This window comes from Denticeps clupeoides, unplaced genomic scaffold, assembly GCF_900700375.1.
Source record: "Denticeps clupeoides unplaced genomic scaffold, fDenClu1.1, whole genome shotgun sequence".
Lineage (NCBI taxonomy): Eukaryota > Metazoa > Chordata > Actinopteri > Clupeiformes > Denticipitidae > Denticeps > Denticeps clupeoides.
This window is the reverse complement of record NW_021630101.1, coordinates 175,760-202,764: the sequence shown is the minus strand read 5'-3', so window position 1 is coordinate 202,764 and position 27,005 is coordinate 175,760. Positions and strand designations below refer to the sequence as shown.

General features: G+C 47.4%; 2 protein-coding genes and 1 long non-coding RNA gene across 3 annotated transcripts; all 3 read left to right on the top strand.

Moving 5' to 3' along the window:
• Positions 1-541: 541 nt before the first annotated feature.
• On the top strand, positions 542-6,989 carry LOC114783545 (proliferation-associated protein 2G4). The gene is made up of 13 exons (XM_028969035.1): positions 542-697; positions 1,837-1,965; positions 2,922-3,027; positions 3,101-3,170; positions 3,255-3,347; positions 4,088-4,151; positions 4,222-4,300; positions 4,471-4,549; positions 4,625-4,758; positions 4,869-4,963; positions 5,165-5,292; positions 5,414-5,467; positions 5,898-6,989. Exons 1-13 carry the CDS (start codon positions 610-612, stop codon positions 5,958-5,960), a joined length of 1,182 nt encoding a protein of 393 aa, XP_028824868.1. The 5' UTR covers positions 542-609; the 3' UTR covers positions 5,961-6,989.
• A 546-nt stretch (positions 6,990-7,535) lies between these two features.
• Positions 7,536-8,401, top strand: LOC114783553 (uncharacterized). Its single transcript, XR_003748513.1, has 4 exons — positions 7,536-7,566; positions 7,668-7,694; positions 8,007-8,029; positions 8,102-8,401. It is a non-coding gene; the product is annotated as an uncharacterized LOC114783553 (long non-coding RNA).
• Positions 8,402-12,681: 4,280 nt separating this feature from the next.
• LOC114783550 (extended synaptotagmin-1-like) lies at positions 12,682-27,005 on the top strand. The gene is made up of 31 exons (XM_028969042.1): positions 12,682-12,990; positions 15,509-15,550; positions 16,464-16,598; positions 16,841-16,914; positions 17,010-17,082; positions 17,160-17,249; positions 17,333-17,388; positions 18,180-18,300; positions 18,403-18,579; positions 19,549-19,631; positions 19,770-19,818; positions 20,213-20,302; positions 20,581-20,682; positions 20,858-20,929; positions 21,778-21,864; positions 22,479-22,628; positions 22,714-22,890; positions 22,965-23,135; positions 23,276-23,358; positions 23,424-23,472; positions 23,559-23,648; positions 24,007-24,102; positions 24,224-24,295; positions 24,383-24,469; positions 24,565-24,711; positions 24,779-24,930; positions 25,059-25,160; positions 25,515-25,646; positions 25,726-25,831; positions 25,905-25,954; positions 26,037-27,005. The coding sequence occupies exons 1-31, from the start codon at positions 12,739-12,741 to the stop codon at positions 26,062-26,064; spliced, it is 3,195 nt and encodes a 1,064-aa protein (XP_028824875.1). The 5' UTR covers positions 12,682-12,738; the 3' UTR covers positions 26,065-27,005.

Below are 27,005 nucleotides of genomic sequence, written 5' to 3'. Positions count from 1 at the left end.
CAGAGCAGAACAGAGAGACATCACAATCAAAGGACAAAAGTATACACGAGACAAACAAGTGCAACAATACAATTTGACATGACAAGAGTAGGCATGACCAGACGACATATATTCCCCTTCCGCTATCAAGGATAAAAACAAAGTGGGTGACATCATAAATTGTGATCCAGATCAGCGGGTAATACTCGCCTATGAACCAGAAGACCCAGGTTCAAACCCCACTTACTACCATCGTGTCCCTGAGCAGGACACTTAACCCTGAGTGTCTACAGGGGGGGGGACAGTCCCAGTAACTACTGACTGTAAGGGTGGTAGGGTACTGAAAGTAGGCTGGTAGTAGCCTAGTGGGTAACACACTCGCCTATGAACCAGAAGACCCAGGTTCAAACCCCACTTACTACCATCGTGTCCCTGAGCAGGACACTTAACCCTGAGTGTCTCCAGGGGGGACTGTCCCAGTAACTACTGACTGTAAGTCGCTCTGGATAAGGGCGTCTGGTGAACGCTGGATAAGCGCGGTGAGAGTGAAGCGGAACCCGGTGACGCGTCATCAGCGCGCCGCCCAGACAGCGGGGCGCGACGGGAAAGTTGCGCGGGCGGCCGAGCAGCATGTCGGGCGACGACGAGCAGCAGGAGCAGACCGTGGCCGACGACCTGGTGGTCACCAAGTACAAGATGGGCGCGGACATCGCCAACCGTGAGTGTCCCCCGGCGGCCGGTCCCTCCCTCCGCCGAGAAGACGCCGCGGCTGCGGGCGGCCGCGCGGCCACGTGCCCGCCGCGGAGGGCGGGCTGCCCGCTAGCCGGCGTGCTAATGCTAGCGCGGCCGTAAATAAAGACCGAATAAAACGCTGGACTAAAACGAATTACTCTGTCCCGTCTGTCGTGACCTTGTCGCGTCTCCCGCGCACGCACTCAGCGCGCCATTTCGCGGAATTTGGCGCGTTGTGGTGCACGTCGGCCGCGAGTCGAGGTCCCCCGGTGGCGCTAACTGGTTAGCACAGAGGGAAGCAAAAGTTGCCCGTTCGTGCCTTGCGAGATTCGAGGGTCTTTTATATGTCCCGGCGAAACGCGCCCTGGACCGGTCCGTTCTGACCGTGCACAGTAAAGAAAAAAGTAGTAGTTTCAGAAATAAGATGGAATAAAAGACGTAAAAAGCAAGCAGAGGCATCGTGGGTAGTGGGTCTGTGTTCTGCTGAAGTGCGTGGATAGAACCAGTGTAGTACATCAGCAGCACACATTGCAGGAAACGGGGAGCGTTGGGACGGTCTGGTTAGGACGTGTGAGGTGTCCTGCCAGGTTTTAGGAATTGAAATAGGCTTTTTTTTTTTACATTTTACATTTTACATTTACAGCATTTACCAGACGCCCTTATCCAGAGTGACTTACAGTCAGTAGTTACAGGGACAGTCCCCCCCTGGAGACACTCAGGGTTAAGTGTCCTGCTCAGGGACACAATGGTAGTAAGTGGCATTTGAACCTGGGTCTTCTGGTTCATAGGCGAGTGTGTTACCCACTAGGTACCGATTCGTGCTGGTCCTCCATCCTCCCGGTCACTCTCCTTAACGTCTGCGGCCAACAAACGTTGCGCAGATCTCCAATAGGAAGAGATCATTTACCTGATGGACCCAAAGCTGTACGGTTATAAAGCTGTTGGCACCTGGCTGCACATTTGGCCGGTTTCCCCGCTGCCGGAGACGTTGTGTGTCATTTTTTAGCGTGAAATGTTGACGTCGGCGTGCTCGGCGCCCTTCGTTTACACATCCATCTCCCGGACCGTGTTGGTGCGCCGGGACTCACTACCGCTCTCTCTCTCTCTCTCTCTCCCCCCATCCAGAGACCTTGCGCGTGGTTACGGATGCCGCCAAGCCTGGGGTGTCCGTGCTCAGCCTGTGCGAGAAAGGAGACGCCTTCATCGTGGCGGAAACGGGCAAGGTGTTCAAGAAGGAGAAGGAAATTAAGAAAGGTATGGAGACCACGGCATGCCGAGTGAAACGGCACGTTGGGAAGGGCTCCTGGAAAAGCCGTGTAGTTTGAAAAGAGGTTTTTCCAGGTCTTGAAAGGTTTTGGAATACGAAATAACCATACAAGTTCTGGAAAAGTCGGCCAAAAGTTTTGGACATCTTCTCATTCAACGTGTTTTCTTTCTTTTCATGACCATTTACGTTGGTAGATTCTCACTGAAGGCATCAAAACTATGAATGAACACATGTGGAGTTCTGTACTTAACAAAAAAAGGTGAAATAACTGAAAACATGTTTTATATTCTAGTTTCTTTGCTCTGATTACTGCTTTACACACTCTTGGCATTCTCTCGATGAGCTTCAAGAGGTCGTCACCTGAAATGCTTCTCCAACAGTCTTGAAGGAGTTCCCAGAGGTGTTTAGCACTTGTTGGTCCAGCTCACCCCAAACCATCTGGATTGGGTTCAGGTCCGGTGACTGTGGAGGTCAGGTCTCCACTTTTTGTTAAGTACATAACTCCACATGTGTTCATTCATAGTTTTGATGCCTTCAGTGAGAATCTACCAACGTAAATGGTCATGAAAATAAAGAAAACACGTCGAATGAGAGAGTGCGTCCAAACGTTTGGCCTGACCTGTATAATGAAGGACGTTTTTCCACTTTTACAACTACAGCGTATAAAACTAGTGCACTTCTGTTGTATATAAAAGACTGCTGATGATCTACGCCGGAACACGATGAGTCCGTTCGGACTTGTGTGAGCTATGAGGACGAAACGCTGTCGTTTCACTTAAGCTTTTCAGGGTTAACATGAGTTTAGTTTCACAATTTCCTGGTAAATTTCACATTTTGTGAATTTAAAATTTGCCTTTAGAGTAACTGGGAATTCTTCAGCATGACTGTGTAAGAACCCTGGTTGCGTGTGTGCGCGTGTTCAGCTATCGCCCACGTTTCGCAGGTATCGCCTTTCCGACCAGCGTGTCCGTGAACAACTGCGTGTGCCACTTCTCGCCTCTGAAGAGTGACCCTGACTACGTGCTGAAGGACGGAGACCTGGTGAAAATGTAGGTTTGCGCCGTGAGGAAATATCTTAATGCCACTCGCCCCCCCCCATGACTCACGTTCCGTCCCCTCCAGAGATCTGGGCGTGCACGTCGATGGCTTCATCTCCAACGTGGCTCACAGCTTCGTCGTTGGCGCGTCTAAGGTTTGAAACTGTCTTACGAATGTTTTTGACTGGTTTACGGAAAGCGTCGGCGCTGTGCCCGTCTCAGCCATGTGACTGTCTCAGGATGCCCCAGTGACTGGTCGGAAGGCTGACGTCCTGAAGGCCGCCCACCTTTGTGCTGAGGCCGCGCTGCGTCTGGTGAAACCCGGCAACCAGGTACGAACGTTGGACCGAGCACGAGTCTTTTCTTCTGTTCTGTAGGGCGACGCTTTCGAACTGATTACTCGAAAACACGCACCTGGAAGCCATGGCGGTCGGTGGAGATTCTCTGGGCAGAAAAAACATGAGAAACGGGAGGTGACCTTTCCCCTTATGACGTCACAAGGGGACAAACTCCGGGTCCGACCGTCTGAGCTGCCGCTCTCTGAACGGTGAAAACTGAAAAAACGGTGAAAAAAAACTGATCACCATACAGCGATCACCATTTCTAGATACTGCAGGACCATAGACAGGATCGGGGAACTCGTATTAATGTTCAATCATTTCACAAAGTCACATTTTCATGATAGGTGACCCTGGATAGCTCAGTCAGTAGAGCATCAGACTTTTAATCTGAGGGTCCAAGGTTGAAGTCCCTGTTCAGGCCAATTGTTGGGCAGTGGTGGCCTAGTGGTTAAGGAAACTGCACTGTAATCAGAAGGTTGCCAGTTCGAATCCCGACCTGCCTGTGTGCCACTGAGCAAAGCACCGTCCCCACACACTGCTCCCCGGGCGCCTGTCATGGCCGCCCACTGCTCACTCAGGGTGATGGTTAAATGCAGAGGACACATTTCACTGTGTGCACTGTGTGCTGTGCTGCTGTGTATCACATGTGACAATCACTTAAATTAACTTAATACAGAAAGTCGCCCTGCACAGTCTGAAACATTTGACCTTTTTCTCGATGATCCTGGCAGAACACACAAGTCACAGAGGCGTGGAACAAGATCGCCCAGAGTTTCAAATGCGCGCCTATTGAGGGTGAGTCCCGCACTGCGACGGTCCCTCCGCTCGGTCCGACCTGCACGCACTTACGCTTTACTCTTCACAGGCATGCTGTCTCACCAGCTGAAGCAGCACGTCATCGATGGGGAGAAGACCATCATTCAGAATCCCACCGACCAGCAGAGGTGAGGGGACCATGTGTTCACTTCCATTGCCGTGTATGATTTAAAGGGTTTTTTTACACACACACACACACACACACACACACACACACACACATATATATAATATGTATGTGTGTGTGTGTGTGTGTGTGTGTGTGTATGTGTATGTATGTATGTATGTATGTATAAAGGAAAGACCACGAGAAAGCGGAGTTTGAGGTGCATGAAGTGTACGCTGTGGACGTGCTGATCAGCACCGGTGAAGGCAAGGTGAGGCTGAATTTCACGCTCCCGCGCGTCTCGCCCTCCCGAACGTGCCGGTCCTAACAGTTCATTCTGCCCAAGGCCAAAGACTCCGGACAGAGGACCACCATTTATAAACGTGACCCCAGCAAGCAGTACGGACTAAAGATGAAGACCTCAAGAATGTTCTTCAGCGAGGTGGAACGCCGTTTCGACACCATGCCCTTTACTCTCAGGTACAACTAAAATTTATTTATTTAAAAATCATTAATGTTTAAATATTCAGCGTAGAATCTACTTGCTGTGACAATATTGACCGTGGATGTTGCTGTGTGTCCCATGTCAGGGCTTTTGAGGATGAGGGGAAGGCACGTCTGGGTGTGGTGGAGTGTGCCAAGCACGAGCTTCTGCAGCCTTTCAATGTCCTGCATGAGAAGGAGGGTAAGTAATCTGTTTACGACCGGAACGTTGAGCCAAAAATAATCTTTGAATCATACATTATTTATATTAGATTATTAGTACTGTGATTAATCTGAAATACCACTGGGACATGGTAGGTGGCGCCCTTTTATCAGTTAAATTTGGCTAATTGAGGACGAAAGGAAAACGGTGAACGTGTGGTGATTGTCTGCTGCTGCTCAGGCGAGTTCGTGGCTCAGTTCAAGTTCACCGTGCTGCTGATGGCCAACGGGCCCCTGAGGATCACCAGCGGCCCTTTTGACCCTGATCTGTTCAAGACCGAACATGAGGTGCAGGACCCCGAGCTCAAGGTGAGACTGAAAATGCTCTCACAAAAAAAATGATAAAAATTGGCAAGGTTCACGAGAAATGTCCAGCAGTGTCCTGGCTTTGTCTTTTCATGATGTTCTAACGTCCGGTTTTCGCTTATAGGCTCTGCTTCAAAGTTCTGTAAGCCGCAAGGCACAGAAGAAGAAGAAAAAGAAGGTATTGTTCTTTCTTCCTTAAGGTTTTATATATACACACACACAGGGTGGGCCATTTAAATGAATACACCGTAATAAAATGGGAATGGTTGGTGACATTAACGTCCTGTTTGTGGCACATTAGTATATGTGAGGGGGCAAACTTTTCAACCAAAGTGGCCACTTTTTCAATAGGAAGAGGGTCATGTGACACATCAAATTTATTGGTAATTTCACAAGAAAAACAATGGTTGTGCTTGGTTTTATTTTAACTTTATTCTTTCATGAGTTATTTACAAGTTTCTGACCACTTATAAAATGTGTTCAATGTCACCATCCATTCCCATTTTATTAAGGTGGATCCATATAAATGGCCCACCCTGTATACACACTCACACACACACCATGATGAATATAAAAGTTGTTTATGGAATACGACTGTCTGGTGACAGGCCTCCAAGAACGCTGAAACCGCCACCGGCCAGGCCGGCGAGGAGAGCGAAGCCGCCGAGTAACTGCCGTCCCGCCTTCGGCACTGACTGACTGACGGAAACCACCCAAAAACCAGGCCGAGCAGAACGAGATCCACGACCTTCACCTGCCCCCCACTGCCCTCAGCCAATGAGAGACCTCCTGCACCTACGGAGCAAAATTTACGATTTAAAGAAAAAAATAAAAAAAAGAAAGAAAATAGGGCCCACACAGGCTCATAGTGACGTCCCCAGACTCCTCGCCGTCCAATCGGGGGCGGGTGGATGGGCCGTTCCAAAACGAGAATCATGATGTGAAATGTTCCCGTGCCATCCCGTGGTGTTTGCATGAAGTGATTTTTCTCTCTGGTCTTCACTGGTAAGATGGACAAACGACTGCGTGCAGTTTTCTTCCAAATTACCCCCCAAAAAAGAAAAGAAAATGACCAAAAAACGTTTTTCGTTCGCTGAATATCCTGTTTCAGCAGGAGCTTCTGTCTCACTGCCAGTAGCATAGCGAACCACGTCTCAGTCCTCCTGCCGGGTGTCTTGCCTGATACGGAACACGGTAACGACGCACGAGCCCTTTTCGCTACGTGCAGACGGCCTTCTGCTTAAACTGCCGCACAGATCCTCTCCGAGCGTCTGGTCTTCTGCCGGGTCTTTTTTTTTTTTTTCCACCACCATTCGTTCGTTTCTGTTTAGGACGACCGAAATGCTACTCTGCATTCGTTAAGCGTTTTTAACGTGTTTCAGGACTACAGCGTAATCCCCAGTGTTTACTATGGCCACGATACGAGTTTACAGATCCACCAATCAAAAGTTTGCGTAGTGCTGCGCTTTTTTTTTTTTTTTTTTTTTTTTTAACTGAACCATGAGAAGGAAAGGCTGTTTTGGAGGCGGAGCCTGTTGTAGCCGCCATTATTGATTGGCCAAGTGTAAAACTACTCAGATTTTGGACTTGAGGAGCCAGGTTATTGGATGACAAATTAAAAGTTGGGGGTGAACACGAAAGTTGGGTTTGTTTCTGTTTTCCTTGCAGAGAACTTATGAAATAAAACTTTATAATAATTATACATGGTGTGAATTTGTATTTCTACGTGCATTACAAGACTAATTAGAAGAATATATTGACTCGTATATTGTTTAGTGGAGTTGGGAATCACTGGGTAGTCTTTATTGCGTTTGACCTGTTTAACTTAAAAAAATTAAGGTTTGAAGCTGCTGACAGCAGAAATGAAAACTAAGATCCATGGTAGTTCTTCACCTTGAATCAAAAGATCCAGTTTAATTCAAAACACAATTTTCGATGGTCTCGGTGCAACAGTCCGACGCCTGCATGTCACTTCCTATGAACCTTCTGAGGAATTTAGACCACGTTTCACCGTGTGCTGTGCTGCAGTGTTTCACGATGACACTCGCTTCGCTTTCAAACACAACTACCACTTGTAATTTTGGAAGTTCTTCAGCACTTCCGAGTTAAAAACAAAGCTAATGTCAGTGTCACGTGTTCTGCCATCGCCGCCATGCCGTTAAAAAGGACTACGTTTCCCGGCGGCACTTGCGCTAGCGCTCGTTTGACGTCATCGCAGCTATAAATCACCCGTGTCGCGCCGATGACGAGCACTCGAGTCACTTCCGTCTTTGGGAGGTACGGTGGTGGCGCTGGCCCTGAAATAAGACCTCGTGTCGCATCTGTCGTCGCTTTTGGTAATCCGTGAATTTTGCTAACTCCTCTCGCATGTTTTGCAGGCTCGACTCCAGACGATGAGGGCGAAGGTGAGTATTGGCCGCGTCTGACGTCGGTTTAGGCCGCTTCCGTGGTGCCAGGCGTCTCTAGCTCACGTCTGCTAATGAAGCGTGATTTTTAATTAAACGAACTAATTCCCTTTTCTAAATACTGGGCTGCAGCAGAGCTCGCTTGCACGTAAGGCTGCGCCGCGTTGAGCTCTGCGGCGTCCAGCTTGACGGAACCGCGTCGTGCACGTCAGTCTAGTACCGGAACCAGCCACGTACCGAATTGTGGTCGCGAACGCGGTTTTAAACGCGACCTGGAACTGATCATCTCCCGCCTGCTCCTTTTCTTTTCAGTGGAGGAAGAAGCGCATGCGCAGGTGAGTTCTCAGCTGGTGCAAGTGGAGCAGAAGAGAAGCGAAGTTCTCAACGTCTGTGCTGCGCTTTCCCAGGCTGAAGCGCAAAAGGAGGAAGATGAGGCAGAGGTCCAAGTGAAGTCCGGGCGGAGAAGTCCGCGGCGGCCAGCCGTCCATCCCTGGGCAGGTCCACCGCCTTCCGGACCCAGGAAAGATCTTCTCTGCGGACCTCGGTCCAGCTCTGCACTGTTTCCGTTTCATACGGCCTTCAATAAAGCGTTATGGTTTTGAGAGAAATATTCCTGACTCTGACGCCGCTTTGGCAGGTTTCCGCTGATGTTTGTTTGAATACTGATCACGCAGAACAACGAATAAATTAGTTTTGTTTTAACTGCAGCGCTTATCGTCCTTGATGTGTTGGTCAGTTTAGAACTGCTCCAGTCCAGTTTAATTTGGGGTTGGTAGTAACCTGGGGGTAACACACTCACCAGAAGACCCAGGTTCGACTCCCACTTACTACCATTGTGTCCCTGAGCAGGACACTTAACCCTGAGTGTCTCCGGGGGGGACTGTCCCTGTTACTACTGACTGTAAGTCGCTCTGGATAAGGGTGTCTGATAAATGCCATAAATGTAAATGAGGCCAACTGGTGCCAGGCTGCCACAGACACGTCTACAAAGTGAACGCACCCCGATGGCCGTTTTAATCACACCGAGACTAAGAGGCAAGATTCGTTGGTGGCTTTACTGTGACACAGCCATCAAAGAAGGTTCAGATACACCTGACTCCTGCAGGACGTCATCTAGACAGCATTCTGAGGAGTTAAACAATTCTGATTTGCATCTAAAATAGGTTTAACTCTGATCAATTCCACTGTAACTGCTTCCTTAATTTGCATATTTTGCATAGAGTAGTTGCTTGGCATCATTATATTGGCGCTGGAAATGTTGAAAAGCAATGAAAAGCCTGGCCTGGCATTTCTATACAATGTAGAACATATATTGTATTTTTTACGTTTGATGTATGTACAGTGGGTACAGAAAGTATTCAGACGCCCTGAAATGTTTCACTCCTGTTATATTGCAGCCATTTTTTCCTCATTAACGGACACACAGCACCCCAAACTGACAGAAAAACGCTGAATTGTTGACATTTGTGCAGATTTATTAACAAAGAAAAACTGAAATATCACATGGTCCTAAATATTCAGACCCTCTGCTGTTCTGAGCATCCTTGAGATGATTCTACACCCTCATTTGAGTCCAGCTCTGTTTGATTATATATATTGATTGTACTTGATTAGGGAAGCCACACCCCTGTCTATATAAGACCTTACAAATGAGAAGTTTACAAAAATATTCTGCTGCACTTAAGGTTCCTAAGAGGTTCCATAATTCGTAAATGGAAGACATTTGGGACGATCAGAACCCTTCCTAGAGCTGGCCGTCTGGCCAAACTGAGCTGTCGGGGAGAAGAGCCCAAAGATGACTGTGGCTCCAGAGAGGCAGTCAGGATCACTAAAATCGGGGCTTTGCAGCAGAGTGGCCTGACGGAAGCCTCTCCTCAGTGCAAGAGTTTGCTAAACGCCTGAAGGACCCCAAGATGGTGAGATATCAGATTCTCTGGTATGATGAGACCCAGGTAGAACTTTTTGCCCGTTTGAGCATTGCTCCTCACCTGTCCATACAGTCCCAGCAGTGAAGCATGGTGGCAGCATGATTGCAATTGAGGGAAAGATGCAACCATATCCTGGACTAAAACCTCCAGAGTGCTCAGGACTTCAGACTGGGCCGAAGGTTTACTTCCAACAAAACGATGACCCCGAAAGAAGGAAGGAAGGAGCGGCTTCACCACAACTCTGTGACCGTTGAATGGCCCAGCCACAACCCTGACTTAAACCCAACTGGGCATCTCTGGAGAGATGTAAAAATGGCCGTCCACCAACGTCTACCATCCAACCTGCCAGAACGGGAGAGGATCCCCAAATCCAGGTGTGGAAAAACTTCCCATCTTTCCCAAAAAGACTCAAAAGGGAGCTTCTACTAAATACTGAGCAAAGGGTGTGATTAAGATCATGTGATTTTATTTCAGTTCAGTATGTTTTTTTTTTTTTTATGGAGTGCTGTGCACATTTTAATGAGGGAGAATAACAAACTTGAAGGACTTTAGCAAATGGCTAAAATGTTATGGGGTCTGAATACTGTCCGTACCCCCTGAACATGACGAGATGAGAAACATTTTATTTTTTAGGGCTTTTGCTGTAATAACCTCCAGCATTCTGTCTGAATCCCAGCGGCCGCTTGTGTTTGTTCCACAAGGCTGGTTTTGTCACCAGGGAAACCAGAATTGTGACCTTCTTTCATGTTCGTCTGTAAATGGAGTACTTTCACCGCCCGTCACATGGCGCGTACCTCCAAACACACGCCGCCAATTTCAGATTTCACACCACGCCCCTCTCCAGATCGGTCCGTGTGTGTCTGTTTAAATGTTTTATCTTCAAACGTGCTGAACAAGAATTATAATTCTTGTAAGTACCTTCTGTGTGTTCTCACGTGAAGTCATTTGGCGGTGTGGCCTGTAACGGAGCCAGAGGATGGGGAGAAGACACCCGAATCCTTCCCGAATCCTGGCAACCAGCACTTACCACAGTCTGGATGTGGAAGGGGGATCATAAAACGTTCATCCAGACACCAGGTCGTCATGATCGCGTCCTTACCCCTCGCCTATGAACCAGAAGACCCAGGTTCAAACCCCACTTACTACCATCGTGTCCCTGAGCAGGACACTTAAAGTGAAGTGATTGTCATAGTGATACACAGCACACGGTGACACAGTGAAATGTGTCCTCTGTATTTAAGTGAGCAGCGGCCACCATGACAGGCACCCGGGGAGCAGTGTGTGGGGACGGGACCTTCATCAAGTCAAAGTTGTCACTTGTGATACACAGCAGCATGGTGCTCACAGTGAAATGTGTCCTCTACATTTAACCCATCACCCTGAGTGAGCAGTGGGCGGCCATGACAGGCGCCCGGGGAGCAGTGTGTGGGGACGGTGCTTTGCTCAGTGCACCTCGGCGGATCGGGATTCGAACCGGCAACCTTCTGATTACGGGGCCGCTTCCTTAACCGCTAGGGCCACCACTGCCCACAACCCTGAGTGTCTCCAGGGGGGGACTGTCCCTGTAACTACTGGTTGTAAGTCGCTCTGGATAAGGGCGTCTGGTAAATGTACTCCAGTAACCAGCACTCTGCGGTTGGAAACAGGCCCGGAAATTTCAGGGTTCGGTGCAGAGGACACATTTCACTGCAGGTTATACTACATTCACCGGGCACGTGTAATTATTTTAAATCTGAATATTTACCTTAATTACAATAAAAAAAAAATTACTTTCGGCATTAAATCTAGAGCCACGTGGTGATGTAAAGCCAGGATTTCGCCGAACGCAGGGCTTGTTGTTAGAAATATTCTTTTTGGTTATTGCCCGTCGGAGTCTGTTGACTGTTCGGCCGTTTCCAGGCAACAGCAGCCGTACTGCGCGCTCATTAATAATCCACCTCGGCCAGGTACTCCTGAACGACACGCCCATCCCAGCGGCGGCGGGTAAACACGCTCTCTGGCCGCAGGGCTAACGGGCCGGGAACGGGCCTGCCGCTTTGTTTGAGGATTTGTGCCGTCGTTGTATTTACTCAAGGCGCCCGGCGGCCCTGGACGTGTTCATTCGCCGCCTTATTTGGGTTTGGAGGGGAATTATATAGACAATCCTCGTAATACGTCTTTAGTGAAGCTGAAAATTCTGTTGCTCTGTATCGCATTAGTGTGGGCGTCAGGAGAAAAAGTCCTTGCACGTGTTTCAACTCTTGGCTTCTTTCTGAGATATGAACCGTATAAAATCTGTGAGGTTTGGAGTCCATCTACAACGTTCTCAGGGTCTGAATGTCTGCAAACGTGAACAGCAGGAAAAAATCTTTTTAAAAAAGGTGGCGTACACTCACCGGACAGTTTTATTAGCAAGGCCGGCCGTCCAGATTCTCCAACTCCACGTCCATAAAGTGGACCTCGAGTGCCAGGTTCAAGCCCCACTTAGACTTCAGTCTATCATGGACAATGAAGACCCCCGCCACCACTCCACAGGGGGGTGAAGGATCTGAGAATAACCAGCTTCAGGTGCTGCTGGGGCGGAGGTGGCATAGTGGTTAAGGAAACGGTTGCCGGTTCGAGTCCAGAACCGGCAGGTGCCACTGAGCAAAGCACCGTCCCCACACACTGCGCCTGTCATGGTGCCCACTGTCACCAAGGGTTAAATACAGAGGACACGTTTTTACAATGACAATCCCTTCACCGTCTTTCCATAAAACCCTACACAAAATAATCTGTGCCATGCTTAATATCTGACGTGCAATTTTATTACTTCTATCCATATATTATTTTCCTACTGATTTTATTTCATTTAGATTTAAAGTTTATTATGTGGCGTTTTATTAGACTATTCGGATTTTTTGGTATTTTTGCATTATTCTGCTGCCACGCCGGGATGAATAAAGTGCTTCTGATTCTGGTTCTGGTTCTGTGTCCGTGGTGCACGATGGTGGCGCCAGAATCCGAGATGAATGTGATGATGATGATGATGATGATGGTGATGATGATGCGGAAACCCCGCCCACACAGCGCGCCTGCTCTCCGGATCTCGCACACTTCCTGCGGCGGGAGCTGCAGCGTCTCTGCGCCGCGTCTCGATGGAGGAGGGTCCGCCGACGTCCTCCGGCCGCCCGGCGCTGCTGCGCTCCTTCGGCCGCTGCCTGTGCGCCCTGCTGCCGGTCTACCTGGCCGGCTACTGGGGTCTGGGTCTCGGCGTGGTGCTCCTGGGTCTGGCCGCCTACACGGGCTACCGGCACAACCGGGAGCAGAAGCAGGCGCGCCTGCAGTCCGCCATGTACCTGCAGGAGGACGCCGGCGTCTTCAGGAGCCAGCGGGATCTACCGGCATGGGTAACGGCGCTCATTCCGCCTCATTCAAGCCGCCGTAAATGCCTGTTGATGCAAGTTAAAGTCGTTTCACGGAACACAAAAGACACTAAACTTTTGAACGGTCGGATCTGGAATTCGTCCCCCTTATGACGTCACAAGGGGGGAAAGGTTACCTCCCGTTTTTTGCTTTTTTTTCGTCGCGGTTGCTCGGTGATTGGATGCGACAACGAGCACAAGCGTATTTCTTTATTTCCGCCACGCGAGACTCTGAAGAACCAGTGGGTTCACGTTATTTTTCTCTCTGCGCGGAACATTGTGGTTGGTGAATGGTGTTGACGACGTTGGATGCGTGCAGTTGTCGAAGGAGAGATCTGAAAGTTGCTTCATTTCCGTGAACGCCCGCTCAACATCTATTGGCCGCTCTCCTCCTGGTCCCGCCCCTCTCCTCCTCATTAGCATTTAAAGCTACAGACACCGAAACGGCGCGTCCTGGGAAATCTCATTGTGGGACTGGATCAAAATGGCTGTAATTCTGCACCTTTTTTCATAATAGGGGACCTTTTAGTAATTTAATATCAAACCAGCTATGTAATAGTCAAGACAGATATATTATAGACTTCTGGCTGAAACTTTGTGCTGTGGGCGGGGCTTCGAGCATCAGTACTTATGACTTTTATCAGGTCTAAATTAGGGTGTATGTATATTCATGTATTTATCGACAGCCGCAACCTGAACCCTATCCACCCAGAAAATAAGTTTTGGTGAGGTTGATGGAGATTTCAGGCTGTTGGGGCTGCAGAAGCGTGTCTTTCGGTGGTTTGGCTCGAATTCATTTCCTGTTGCGCTTGTGTGGTTTACCGGGGTCTGTTAAATGGCGATGTAATTGACATGCATTATGAGAAACACACACACGCACACCTAGCGTTCTGTTAATATTTACTCAACTTCTTCTGGTGTAAATATTATACCACGACGTGCACATCCAGTAAAAGGGAATATTAATAGAAACCTGTCTGGATGTTGCAAGGTTCTGTTCACCGTGTACGTACAGAAGACCGGCTGTTGGGGAATCGAAGCGCTGTATAATTCCAATTTATTTGAACGTATGGGTTTTAATAACGGCGGCCTGTTCTGTGTAAACAGGAAATCACACGCCTCGCAATGTCGTGGATGTGATGAGGCCTCAGATGGTCTGGTTATCTCTTGATCTTGTGATTTTGGTTGACGGGACTGTGAAGTTTCAACATGCGCTTCTATATTCACGCACTCTAGTGAGGCTTCTAGAGCTTCATCACATGGATGCTGTTGTCTTAACTGTGCACTGTGCAGTTCTGTACAGATACTGAGCTCTAACAACCAGTGCGTTTTACAGCATTTATAAGACACCCCCCCCCCCCCCCCTCCAGAGCAATTACAATTAGGCGCATTGTAAAAGTCCCCCCCTGGAGACACTCAGGGTTAAGTGTCCTGCTCAGGGACACGATGGTATTAAGTGGGGTTTGAACCTGGGTCTTCTGGTTCATAGGCGAGCGTGTTACCCACTAGGCCACTACCACCCTACTTTCAGTACCCTACCACCCTTACAATCAGTAGTTACAGGGACATTCCCCCCGAGACTCTCAGGGTTAAGTGTCCTGCTCAGGGACACGATGGTAGTAAGTGGGGTTTAGGACCTGGGTCTTCTGGTTCATAGTTGAGTGTGTTACTACCACCCTGTTGGTGTTGGTGGTGGGCATGGTCACATTTGTGTACGGGGTATCAGGAGTGTAGAGAACGGAGGGAAACGGATAAGAAAAGGAGGACATGGACCCTGGGCTACACCTGGGCATGTCATGTATTGACAGGAGGCGGTTTAAATAGTCCAGAATGAGCATATTTGAGCTGTCAATCATGCCAACAGGCTCCTCCCCCTTTTGAACTTTGTTTATAAAAGCCTCATCAAAGTTCATCTTCCGGGTGTCGGAGATAATTACCCACCAACAAAAAGCGCTGGACTGGTAGGTAGGTTCCTCCCATATGACATGTGCAGAAATATCTTTCTGCAAATCCTGAAAGTGGGTTAGTCTGGCTCTGGTTTTCTGTATTTTGTCCTCTCCCAGACGAATCTGTACTTGTGCTCTGAAGAAGAAATGAATCGTCATCATCGCCTTTGGGGATCCGCCCTCTTCCACAATTGCAGAACCAAGATCCAAAAAGTTTTTCTCTGCATTTATGGGAACTGTCTCACTGTCCTCTTCGTTCGCGCTGCACCACGAATCCCATGCTAGTATACGGATAAAATGTTTAATCAAATCAAGTGCAAAATTGAAAGGTTTTGGAAGATGATGAACCAGATTCAGATTCAGCCCAGTTTCAGAATCAGAATTTTCATGATTTTAGCCAATCCAATAGCTGCATTTCATCCGGATTATTTCTGAACAGCTGTTTTGGACAGTAAAGCAGATGGGATTGTGGGATTTAGATATAAATCACGGCCGGGTACTGAGATCGTTTCGCTTTGTGTTGCTGATGGAAGTTTTCCTGTTTCCCCCGCGAACAGGTCAACTTTCCAGACGTGGAGAAGGTGGAATGGCTGAACAAGGTGAGGAGAACGTGTCCCTCTTACAGTTTATGTGCCCTTTTAATGTTATCGAAGAGCTTTTTTTGTAATGTAGTCCGTTTGTTGTGTCCATTCTGATTATTTTCATCAATTGAATTTATTGGGAAAGTTGTAAACGTTTTTCATAAGATCATAATTAATGCACGTCACCCCGATTACTCTCACAAGCCTTAGCTATGGCACCAAGGGACCCCCGCTGCAAATCGAACCCCCGCTCCGGCCTCGAGCAGAACCTTTCATTAGAACCTTAGTTGTTATATTTATGGGATGATTCGGTACAATATTATATTTAACTGCAAAATGTCTCAGCTTTTCCTGCAGGCCATTTTGTTTTTTTTACGGACATTTCAGGCCCTGAAAAGGATCTGATTTGTTCAGATCCTTTTTTCCACATGAACTGCAGGATGTTTTGGTGTCTTGAGAACAGCATGTGGTTCGGAAACAGAGAACGTGTCCCTTTGTGTCCCTTGCCTTGGTGAAAGTAAAGAGTTGCTGCAGGAATCGAGAGGGACCGTTTGTTCGCGTTCCCATGAGCTCCCTGTAGTTCAACCACAGTCATGTGGCGGCGAGATTTCCAGCCCCGCCCCAGCGCCGTTTCAAGGATCCGACCAGCCTCTGATCTGGGATCAGCTTCCCTAGACCTCGATTCAGGCTTTTAAGCGCAGGGCAAGACGCCGACCCTGAGACCTCCGGCCTGTGGTTAAAAAGCTCCGTTCCCGGAGACCCCGGGGGGGTTTTCACCGCGTAGACGCTGCCCGCGCTCCACCGCCGGCAGTTCATGGCCACAACCGCGCAGCGGCGCGAGAACGTGATTCATACGCTGAACAATCCAGTTTCGCAACAAGTTGCGCGGTGTTCCGGGCGCTCTGAACGCCGCTGCTCCCTCTTCCTGCAGGTCCTGCGGCAGGCCTGGCCCTTCATCGGACAGTACGTGGAGAAGCTGCTGGTGGAGACCGTGGCGGCGTCCATCCGAGAGTCCAGCGTCCACCTGCAGACCCTCGGCTTCACTAAGGTGGACCTGGGAGACCGGGTACTGCTTCACTTCGGCTCTTATCGCATCCACACTGGCCACTGGAATTCCGATGGTTCTGAGTTGCATCTTCTGCTTATGGATCATGTGACAGGCCTGTTATATCACCATATAATACTGAACAACACTGATGATATGAATAGAGGAAGAGTCAGAAAGTCTCCAGGGCTCTTCTCTTGCTCTTCTTTTTGTAGAGAAGATCTGTAGATATGAAGTTAAACCGTTTTTGGTGTGTTCTGCAGCCTCTGAGAGTGGTGGGGGTGAAGGCTCACACTGAACACGACCGGCGGCAGGTGCTGCTCGACCTGCACATCAGGCAGGTCTCCAGTGGAGTCATCTTCTCGTCCTTCACTGTTCTCCACCTCCTGGTTTCTCACCTGCTCACTCGTTCTGGTCGTTCTCCTGTTGCAGCTACGTCGGCGACGTGGAGATCAACGTGGAGGTGAAGAAATACTTCTGCAAAGCTGGAGTGAAGGGAATTCAGGTAAGGAGCTAGTTGTTAACGGAGGGGGAGGGGCTAATGATGACACGGTGACATGAATGTGTTCCTGTTGTGTTCAGCTCCATGGGAAGTTGAGGGTGATCCTAGAGCCTCTGATTGGAGACGTTCCTTTTGTCGGGGCCATCACCATGTTCTTCATTCGCAGACCCGTGAGTCTCCAGCTCAGTGTTCCTCTGAAGGACCACCACTTTTTGATAGAAGATGTATTTGAATTCATTTTTTTTTTCTTCAGAAGCTTGATATTAATTGGACAGGCCTGACCAACTTACTGGACATCCCTGGACTAAAGTAAGTGGATGTCTCTGTGTATATTCATTTATATTCATTCTCTTCTGAAAAATTGTGTGTTTGTGTGTGTGCGTATATATATTATATATTTCATAATATAAGAATTAATAAATCAATATCGGTATTGTATAAATCTAAGATATTTATGTTTTTTTCTTAGATTTATATAATATAGATATTGAGGCATGAGAACAATATAGGGGCGTAAGTGACATTTTGGTTCAAATTGAGAATCAATTTCAAATCAAAAGGTTTTGATCAGCAATTTATTCATGAAAAATTCTTGAAAATCTATTTCTCAATAATAGTTCATAATAGTTATTAAACAAAAACCAAGTAACTTCTTTTCTTCCAACCGCTGTCAGACTCTATAACAAAGACCTCACAGCTGACCACACATACACTGACAAACACACACACTTTGGCACATTCTGTTAAAAATGTTAACTGTTTAAATTGTAAATTTGTACATATATACAGATACATATTTATGTTATTTTTTGTGATGCTATTACCTCTGTTTTTGCTGCTATTACCTTCTGCTTCTGTCCACTTTCTGGCGTGACAAGTGCAATTTCCCACTTGTGGGACTAATAAAGGTTTATCTTATCTTGTCTCTTATCTTATAACCCCATATGTTTGTATGGGTAATGTACAGATCAATAGAATTTATAATATTTGAACTTATAATGATCGTGGAAAATAATCATGATAAAAGAATAAGCGTTATCAGCGATCTGATGTGTTTGTGTGTTTATATGTTGTTCTCTGTCTCTGCTCCTGGAACACAGCGTCATGTCAGACTCCATGATCATGGATGCCATCGCCTCCTTCTTGGTTCTCCCCAACCGACTCACCGTCCCCCTGGTGGCCAACCTGCACGTCGCCCAGCTCCGCTCCCCTCTCCCCCGGGTACAGTGCCCTCACCTTTTTTTTTTTTTTATTGGACACGCCCAACCCGCAGCTCCGCCCTGTGTGTGTAACCCAGCGGTCTGTGTGCTCGATGTGCTGCAGGGAATCGTCCGGATCCACTTGCTGGAGGCTGAGAACCTGGCTGCCAAGGATAACTACATCAAGGGGGTGCTGGCCGGCAAGTCTGACCCGTACGCAGTGGTCCGGGTGGGGACCCAGACCTTCACGTCCCGTCATGTGGACAACAACCTCAACCCCCAATGGAGGGAGATGTATGAGGTGGGACATCTTCTGTCAAAGCTGGGAAGCAAGGGCTTCCTTTCTCATAAGATAAGATAAGAAGATCCTTTATTAGTTCTACAAGTGGGAAATTTATATCATGGCAGAATGTGGACAGTACAAGATAAGTGCAGCAAAAAAAATTTAGCACAGACTGTATAATATAAAATATAATATAAAAAATGTCCTAGAAAAGAAAAACCAGTGAATGTGAGTTTATGTCAGTATATACATATTTGTGGGGCAGTGGTGGCCTAGTGGTTAAGGAAGTGGCCCCGTAATCAGAAGGTTGCCAGTTCGAACCCCGATCTGCCAAGGTGCCACTGAGCAAAGCACCGTCCCCACACACTGCTCCCCGGGCGCCTGTCATGGCTGCCCACTGCTCACTCAGGGTGATGGGTTAAATGCAGAGGACAAATTTCACTGTGTGCACGGTGTGCTGTGCTGCTGTGTATCACGTGTGACAATCACTTCACTTCAAATTGTAGATATGTAGAGAGTGGATCTATATACACACATTGTGTTTGTTGTAGAGAAGGAAAGACCTTAATTCTAATTATTATTTACAGACGTAATTTAACGTGATTTTTATTTGTCGGCGCAGAAGGAGCCTTTTCGTCAGAAACAGTCCGCAGGGATGTGTGAATTTGACTCCGCATGCTGAGGGCGATTAAAATGCCGTCTCATGCCTGTTATTGCATTTCATCTGCTGCGACAGTGCTGCAGACAAGCAGGGGGAAGCTGGGAGATGGCAGAATGTGATCATCATGTGCGCTGATCATGGGTTATGAAACGCTGAAAATGGAGAAAAACAAGATGCTTGGACAGGAGATGATTATGTCAGAGGACAACGTTCAAAATAATACTGGTTATAATACTGAGGACAAAATGTCATTTTAATTTGTTTGAAAATGAGAGTGGGTTTGCGTTGCTGCTGTGCACATTTCATGATAAAAAGAGTTTTTTCAGGTCATCGTCCATGAGGTCCCAGGGCAGGAGCTGGAAGTGGACGTGTTTGATAAAGACCCAGATCAGGATGACTTCCTGGGGAGGTGATCAGCATTTTTAAAAAGGCTTCCTGCCGTGATGTGTTGAGCGTGCATTCTGCTTTAATATCCAGTATTAAAAAGGAGGGTCAGAATTCAATTCCATCATGTCGTCATATTTTCCTGATGTCATCTTACTTCCAGGATCAAACTGGATCTGGACATTGTTAAGAAGGCCAGAATTTTGGATGAAGTATGTTTTTATTATCTGCCTTCTAAAATCACAATCTGGCAATCAGCATTCTGAAAAATATTGATATGATCAGATTATTTTTAATTACAGTTATTTCATCAGTATGTTTTTGATGTGTTGATATATAAATATTTCATGCTTTCATATGGATTGTTTAAAGTAATCTGGAATAATAGCTTTTTCACACCAGTAGGGGGCAATATCAAATCTAAATGATATTGAATGTCAACTTTGCAACTGAAACTATTAAGGGTTGGTCCATTTAATTACTCATTAATATCTGAAAAAAGTACTGATGCTTATTGATCATCATTAGCAACATTTGCTGGTTATTTCACATCACAGAGCGTGGAACATTTTTTCAGAACCCCTCGCTCTGTGTTTTTCCCCTCAGTGGTTTCCTCTGAAAGATGCTCAGTCTGGGCAGATCCACCTCAGGCTGGATTGGCTGGCGCTGCTGCCGTCCGCTGAGCGTCTGAGTGAGGTAACCCCGTCTCATCTTCTGGCCTGCAGAGGAGTTGAATTTACTTTTACTTTGGGACTTCGTACACGTGTGTTCCTCTCCTGTCTTCTCTTCATATGATAATGGTTTCAGTCCATGGCTGATCCCTGGCTGCAGTGTTGGAGTTATTAGACATGATCACTCCACGCCCCAGGGAAGAATAAAGAATGACATCATTAAAAGCCCGGTTGGATTCTGGACAAGAACCTTTATGCCTTTTAGTGAGAAGATGGTGAAGAAATTCGCTTCTTTGTGCTCAGGTCCTGCAGAGGAACACCAGCCTGGCTCTTTCCAGCAGGATGACGGAGCCGCCCTCGGCGGCCATCTTGGCCGTGTATCTGGACCGGGCCCAGGACCTGCCTGTGAGTGTCTCACCGCTTCCGGTGTGGGTCAGCTGCTTCCTGTTGCAGTAGGAAGTGTATTTTCAGCACAATTCCTGTGTGCCTCGGTGGTTTTTGTAGTATGTTGCTTTGCTCTGTGTGTGTGTGTGTGTGTGTGTGTGCGCACTCTTGGCTAATTCCTGTGTGTTCTCTTCAGATGAAGAAGGGCAATAAGTACCCCAGCCCCATTGTGCAGTTCTCTGTCCAGGACACAACACGAGAAAGCAGGGTGAGGCAAATTTAAGCGTTTGTACCTTCAGCACATATGGAAAGCCAATGGAACCAAAAATGGAACTATATTTGCAACTATTTAAATTTTAAAGCGATTGTCTTTATGATGCACAGCACACGTTGACAATAAAATGTGTCCTCTGCATTTTACCCATCACCTTGGTGAGCAGCGGGCAGCCATGAAAGGCACCCGGGGAGCAGTGTGTGGGGGACGGTACCTTGCTCAGTGGCACCTCAGTGGCACTTTGGCAACCTTCTGATTGAGGGTCCATTTCCTTAACTGCTAGGCCACCACTGCCCCTCAAAACACGCATTCAACACAAAACAAGACTTATTGCTTATTGGTTTGTGGAGCATCTGAGCATCAACAGCTGCATGGATGTGCACTGAACAAGGGTTGATGGCTTTACATGATTATCAGTAAGGTCATGGGAATAACATCTTACTTTTATCGTATGCATGTATTTGTTGTTATTGTATATATTTTGGGGTGCTGTAGTGCCACCACCTGTACATTTCAGTACAGTACAATTCCTATACAAAGTTGTCAAAATAGGATACTGACTTAAATGTGGTGGTAAACATTTACATTTACAGCATTTACCAGACGCCCTTATCCAGAGCAACTTACAATTAGTATTTACAGGGACAGTCCCCCCCTGGAGACACTCAGGGTTAAGTGTCTTGCTCAGGGACACGATGGTAGTAAGTGGGGTTTGAACCTGGGTCTTCTGGTTCATAGGCGAGTGTGTTACCCGCTAGGCTACAACCACCAAATATAGGCGTACATTTGTGAAAAAGCATGTCATGTCAAGAGAAGCTGTGTTGTTCCTTCTGTTTTTCAAGACTTCGTACGGCACCAACAGTCCTATTTGGGAAGATGCTTTCACTTTCTTCATCCAAAACCCTCAAAAACAGGACCTTGATATTCAGGTACAAATTAAGTACATTTTTTTCTTGTTTTTTTTTTTTTTTTTTTTTATTATATACAGTGACAAGATAAAGTATGTGAACCCATTTGAATTGAATGTGTTTCTGCATTAATTTGTCATAAAATAGCTTTTATCATTAGGGGTTTACGGTTGTTCTGAAAAAAAGATCATGGAAGATCAGTATTTTTTTGTTATCATTATATTTATTGATGTCCTTGACTTAGATAATCAGATCACATTTTGTCAAATTAATGTGAACACCATTCATATTTCTTGCCATTAAAAGTGAAATATTTCTTTCATTTATATAAATTGGACATTTATATAAAATGACTGGGACTGTTTTACTTGGGTTGGGGCTTGCATAAACGTGTAGGAAGTTAACCTTTTCAGAGTTCACATTAATAAGATTTTAACAATATTTTCAAATTTGCACAGACATTTTAGAGTCGTGGAAATTGAGGAGTCGTGGAAACTTTTTTTTTTTTTTTAAAGAATATGTACCCTGATATGCAATTCTTGCAATTTTGGACTGTTTATCCATGTGAGTGAAAAAGCCATTTCTGCCTGATGGTAGACCTGGAGTAATGAAATGTAGATGCCTGCTGTTCCCAGGTGAAGGATGATGACAGGTCTATGTCCCTGGGCTGTCTGTCCGTCCCCCTGTCTCGTTTGCTCATGTGTCCGGAGCTCACGATGGACCAGTGGTTTCAGCTGGACCGCTCTGGACCCGGTAGTCGGATTTACCTTAACATTGTGCTGAGGGTGAGTCTGGAAGTTTCCTTGTGTGATCAGAATGAACAAATGATTTGAATACTTTTTTTATATTATTGACATATTCCGTCTTCAGATCCTTTGGCTGGATGAGGAGGCTGTACCAGTCAGTCCCATGTCACTACACCCTACATCCCCCAGCACAGGCCCCAGTCAGGGCGGTGGGACGTCTGAAGGAGGGTCCAGTTTCACGCCCATCCCATCTGAGATGCTTCCGCAGCACACCAGCCCCGAGTCCAGCTTCGCCTCGGAGGTGAGACGCTGAAGGAGCCCTGGTCTTCCTACACTCCAAAATTTCCTCTACAAACACGTTGTCTCCGGGTTCAGGGGGTTTTGCGGATCCACTTGGTTGAGGCCCGGAACCTTGTTGCCAAGGACAAGTTCATGGGCAAGGCGGCGAAGAGCGACCCCTACGTGAAGGTACGGGTGGGCGGCATGACTTTCAAGAGTCACGTGATCAAAGAGAATCTCAACCCCACATGGAACGAGATGTACGAGGTACGAGGCGTTATTCTGGGACGAAAATCACTCTATTTAACGATACATTTATTTTGATATGTAGTGATATTGTCTGATATGAATCTATTGGTTTCTCCAGCTCATTTGATCTTTATTCCCTCCTCGCTCTGTGTGGTCAGGTGGTTTTGACCCAGCTCCCCGGACAGGAGGTTCAGCTGGAACTCTTTGATAAAGACCTTGATGAAGATGACTTCCTTGGCAGGTGAGACCGAACCCCTCTAACAGGTCCATTTCTCTCCAGTTCTCGTCATGTCATTGTCCCCGCAGGTTGAAGATTAGCCTGAGGGACCTGATCAGTGCCCAGTTAACTGACCAGGTGGGCCGGATGTGCAGCGATATTAAACCATTTTTTCATATGACCGCCCCAGGGGACCGCTGCGTCACCACATGTTTCTGTTGCAGTGGTACACACTGACCGACGTGCAGAGCGGCCAGGTTCACCTGCAGCTGGAGTGGCTGCCAACTGTGACCGACCCGGCCCGGCTTACACAGGTCACCCATGCTGGACACATTGCTGCTTAACCTGCAATAAACTGAGTGGCCAAAGTGTTCAGAATATTTGCATAAATGGATTTGATTGGCTCACACTCGCCTCTCTAATAGTTTTACACACTGTATCACAGCAAAATTGAATTGTTATTAATTATTTGCAAAATGTGCCAATAAATCAGTACAAACCATACTAGAATGGAACACTTCAATGGTGGTTCACTATTAAATTAGCAGGTCAAGTCACCATGGGTAGAACGTTATACAAAGACAGAAAGATGTCCGGTCTGCGATTGTCATTTTGGTAAGGATGGAGACTTGGCTGGTGAATTCGATCCTGTTATTGACTCCGGGCTTTCAGATCATGCAGTTCCAGTCGCAGCAGGTCTATCAGAATAAGAGCGTCCCCGCCGCGGCACTGCTGTTCGTGTTCGTGGAGCGAGGTCTCGGCCTGCCGGTGAGGTTTATGACTCTTTTGAAGCGAATTGAACGGCACCAGTGGTGGCCGTATGGAGGCATGAGGAGCTCCTGTCAGCTCACTGGCCACGTTAAACCGAATTAATTTCTCTGGTCCACAGCTGAAGAAAAGTGGCAAGGAGCCCAAAGTGGGGGCGGAGCTTGTGCTGAACCGCACCACATACCGGACTAAGGTGGCCCTTGTTATACAATAATTTTCAATCTTATTGAAAACTAGTAAATACTAGAATTGTGTTGCTTTTTTCCCCTGTTTTTTTAAGATTTGTGATCAGTCCACATCTCCTCGCTGGGACGAAGCCTGTCACTTTCTGGTCCGGGACCCCAGAGAGGACATCCTTATAGTCAAGGTGTGAGGAAGTGGTTACTATTTCTTACGTTGAGCATGCCTGGCTATTATCTCGGGTAGTTATTGCTATGGTGACGTGCCGGCTCCCCTCTCCAGCTCTCCCACAGCTGGGGTCAGGCCCTGGGCTCCGCGGTCCTCCCGGTGCGGGAGCTGCTTCTGGAGGAGGGGCTGCTGCTGGACCGCTGGCTGCCACTGGATGGCGCTCTGCCCGAGAGTCAGGTTCTGCTGAGGGCTGAGCTCAAGGTAGTTTTACCGCGTCCCAGAGTTCTGCAACGGAACCGCAGATCCCATCCTGCGTTGTCCGTTTCAGCTGCTGGACTCGGCCCGGAACCGGTCCGACTGCGGTGTGACGCGAGGTGACATCACAGCGGAAAAGCAGCCGGGCGACGTGGAGATCACCGTTCCCGCCAAAGAGGCTCCGACTGCAGCCAACCTGAGGCACAGGGCCGTGCCTAGCAGCGTGTGAGTTTCTCAGGGCAGATGTTCCACCCGGTCTAGAAACAGGTTGAGAAAATCACTAAAGAGATGGACAGATAGTCCCGTCTTGGCTTCATGTCTCTGGGGACAAGTCTGTGCCTGTCTGTCCGCAGGGGGGCTGACGCAGGTGGATCGGACCAGCGGGCCCAGGTGAAGATGTCCCTCATCCACTCGTCAGCAGAGAACCGACTGGTCATCACCGTCCATGCCTGCAGGTCTGCAGTGATTTCAGCCTCGCTTCATTTCATCTTGATAATATGACCGCATTCTGCTTAACACGTCACCCCAATACGCTCCAACTAGAGAACATCTGATGAGTTGAGCAGACACTTCACACAGCCTGATCACAATTTGACCATGAGCAGTTTGTACAGAGAACCAAGCACAATAAACTCTTATCATTATGGTCATTAGATGGCAAAATAAACCTATAAAGCACGCAGTAGTGGATGAGCTCAATATGGCGGGATGAAATGAAATACATTTCTAAACATAACATAACTAGTTTAGAAAGAATCTGTTCGATCTTGAGCCCGCAGAACAACAACTTGGTCCTTCTGTCTGATTAGAAACCTGCCTGCCTGCAGCAAGGAGGGGTCAGATCCTTACGTCACGTTCGCCCTGCTGCCGGACAAGGGCAAGACCACCAAGCGCAAAACCGGCATCAAGAAGAAAGACCTCAACCCGGAGTACAACGAGAGGTGGACACCACTGCCGCTGGTCATGTGACTCCCGTGCATCCGAGGACAAACTCGTTTTCACCTCGTCTCTCCCCGCCAGGTTTGACTTGGACCTTTTGCCGGAGGAGGCCGCGCAGAGACGACTGGACCTCACCGTCAAACACAGCGTTTCCTTCATGAGTCGAGAACGAGAGGTCCTCGGAAAGGTACGTGCACCACGAGCTGGCAGCGTGATGTTTCTTCACTAAATACTTTAATTCGTTTTCTTCCCTCTTTCAGCTGCAGCTGGACCTGGATCAGCTTGACCTCCGTTCAGGGGTCACGCAGTGGTGCGTCCCCACCCCCACGTTCCTAAACTTCAACCAGTGCTGCCAATCTGTACATTCATTCTCACTCTTATCCATCCTTCAGGTACGATTTGACGGAGGAGATGCACTGAGGCGCCACCGCAGGCCGCCGCGTCTTCTACTGCAGCAAATGGAACGGCGCTTTAAATGATCACTATGCAAATCAAGTGGTCCTTAACTGATATAAAATGCTGGTTGTCAGTGTACCAATCCTGATTTCGTTGCTCTGATGTCATTGCAGTACGTCATTTTCTATATTGTAATGTACCACGGAACTTGTAGCTACGTTGGTGAGTAATGTGGTACGTACGGAGGGCGATCGAAGGCGGAGCTAAGACACATGAAGATTCCTCATTGGTCAGAAAAAGTGATTTACTTTAATACAGCAGGTTTGTTCCAAATCAGGGCGTGGCCTTTGTAGGCCGTATCCATCCAAGGCCCAGGGTGGCATGCAGGGAGTCTTGGGAAATGCAGGATGAATCGGGATGGAGATAAAGCAGAATTTTTGTCTTGAATTTTCAAATTCTAAGTGAGTTCCAGTCCATTGCCAAAGGCAGATTTTTATGTTCAGTAACTATTGTGGTCGTTATTAAACTGTTTTGTGTATGCAATGCTTTATATATATTTATGTAAATTGTATTTTACTGTAGCACAAAACACCAAAGGATCGTATCTTTAAGAAAAGATGGTAGCATTGTTTTTAAATTGTGCTTCTTTCTGTCTGGTTTGTATGCTGTTACTCTTTTACATATTTGCACTTTTCGGCCTTATCTATCGCTGCACTGTGCACCGTGATGTCCCGGGATCGGCTGTTTTTCAGAGAATATATTTTATACAAAAAGAGTTCTCCACTTGGACACAGTGTCTCCGTGTTGCTTTGCCTGGCAGTTCTTACGCTGCCGATAATGTTACGGGTTTTACGTGAAGACATGAAATGGCGGAAGGTGGCGTGGAAATACGTTTTCTTGCTGACGAATGTCCGAGTTTGTGCCTGTGCTGCATTTGATTGATTAAACTCCCTGTTTGCACTTCA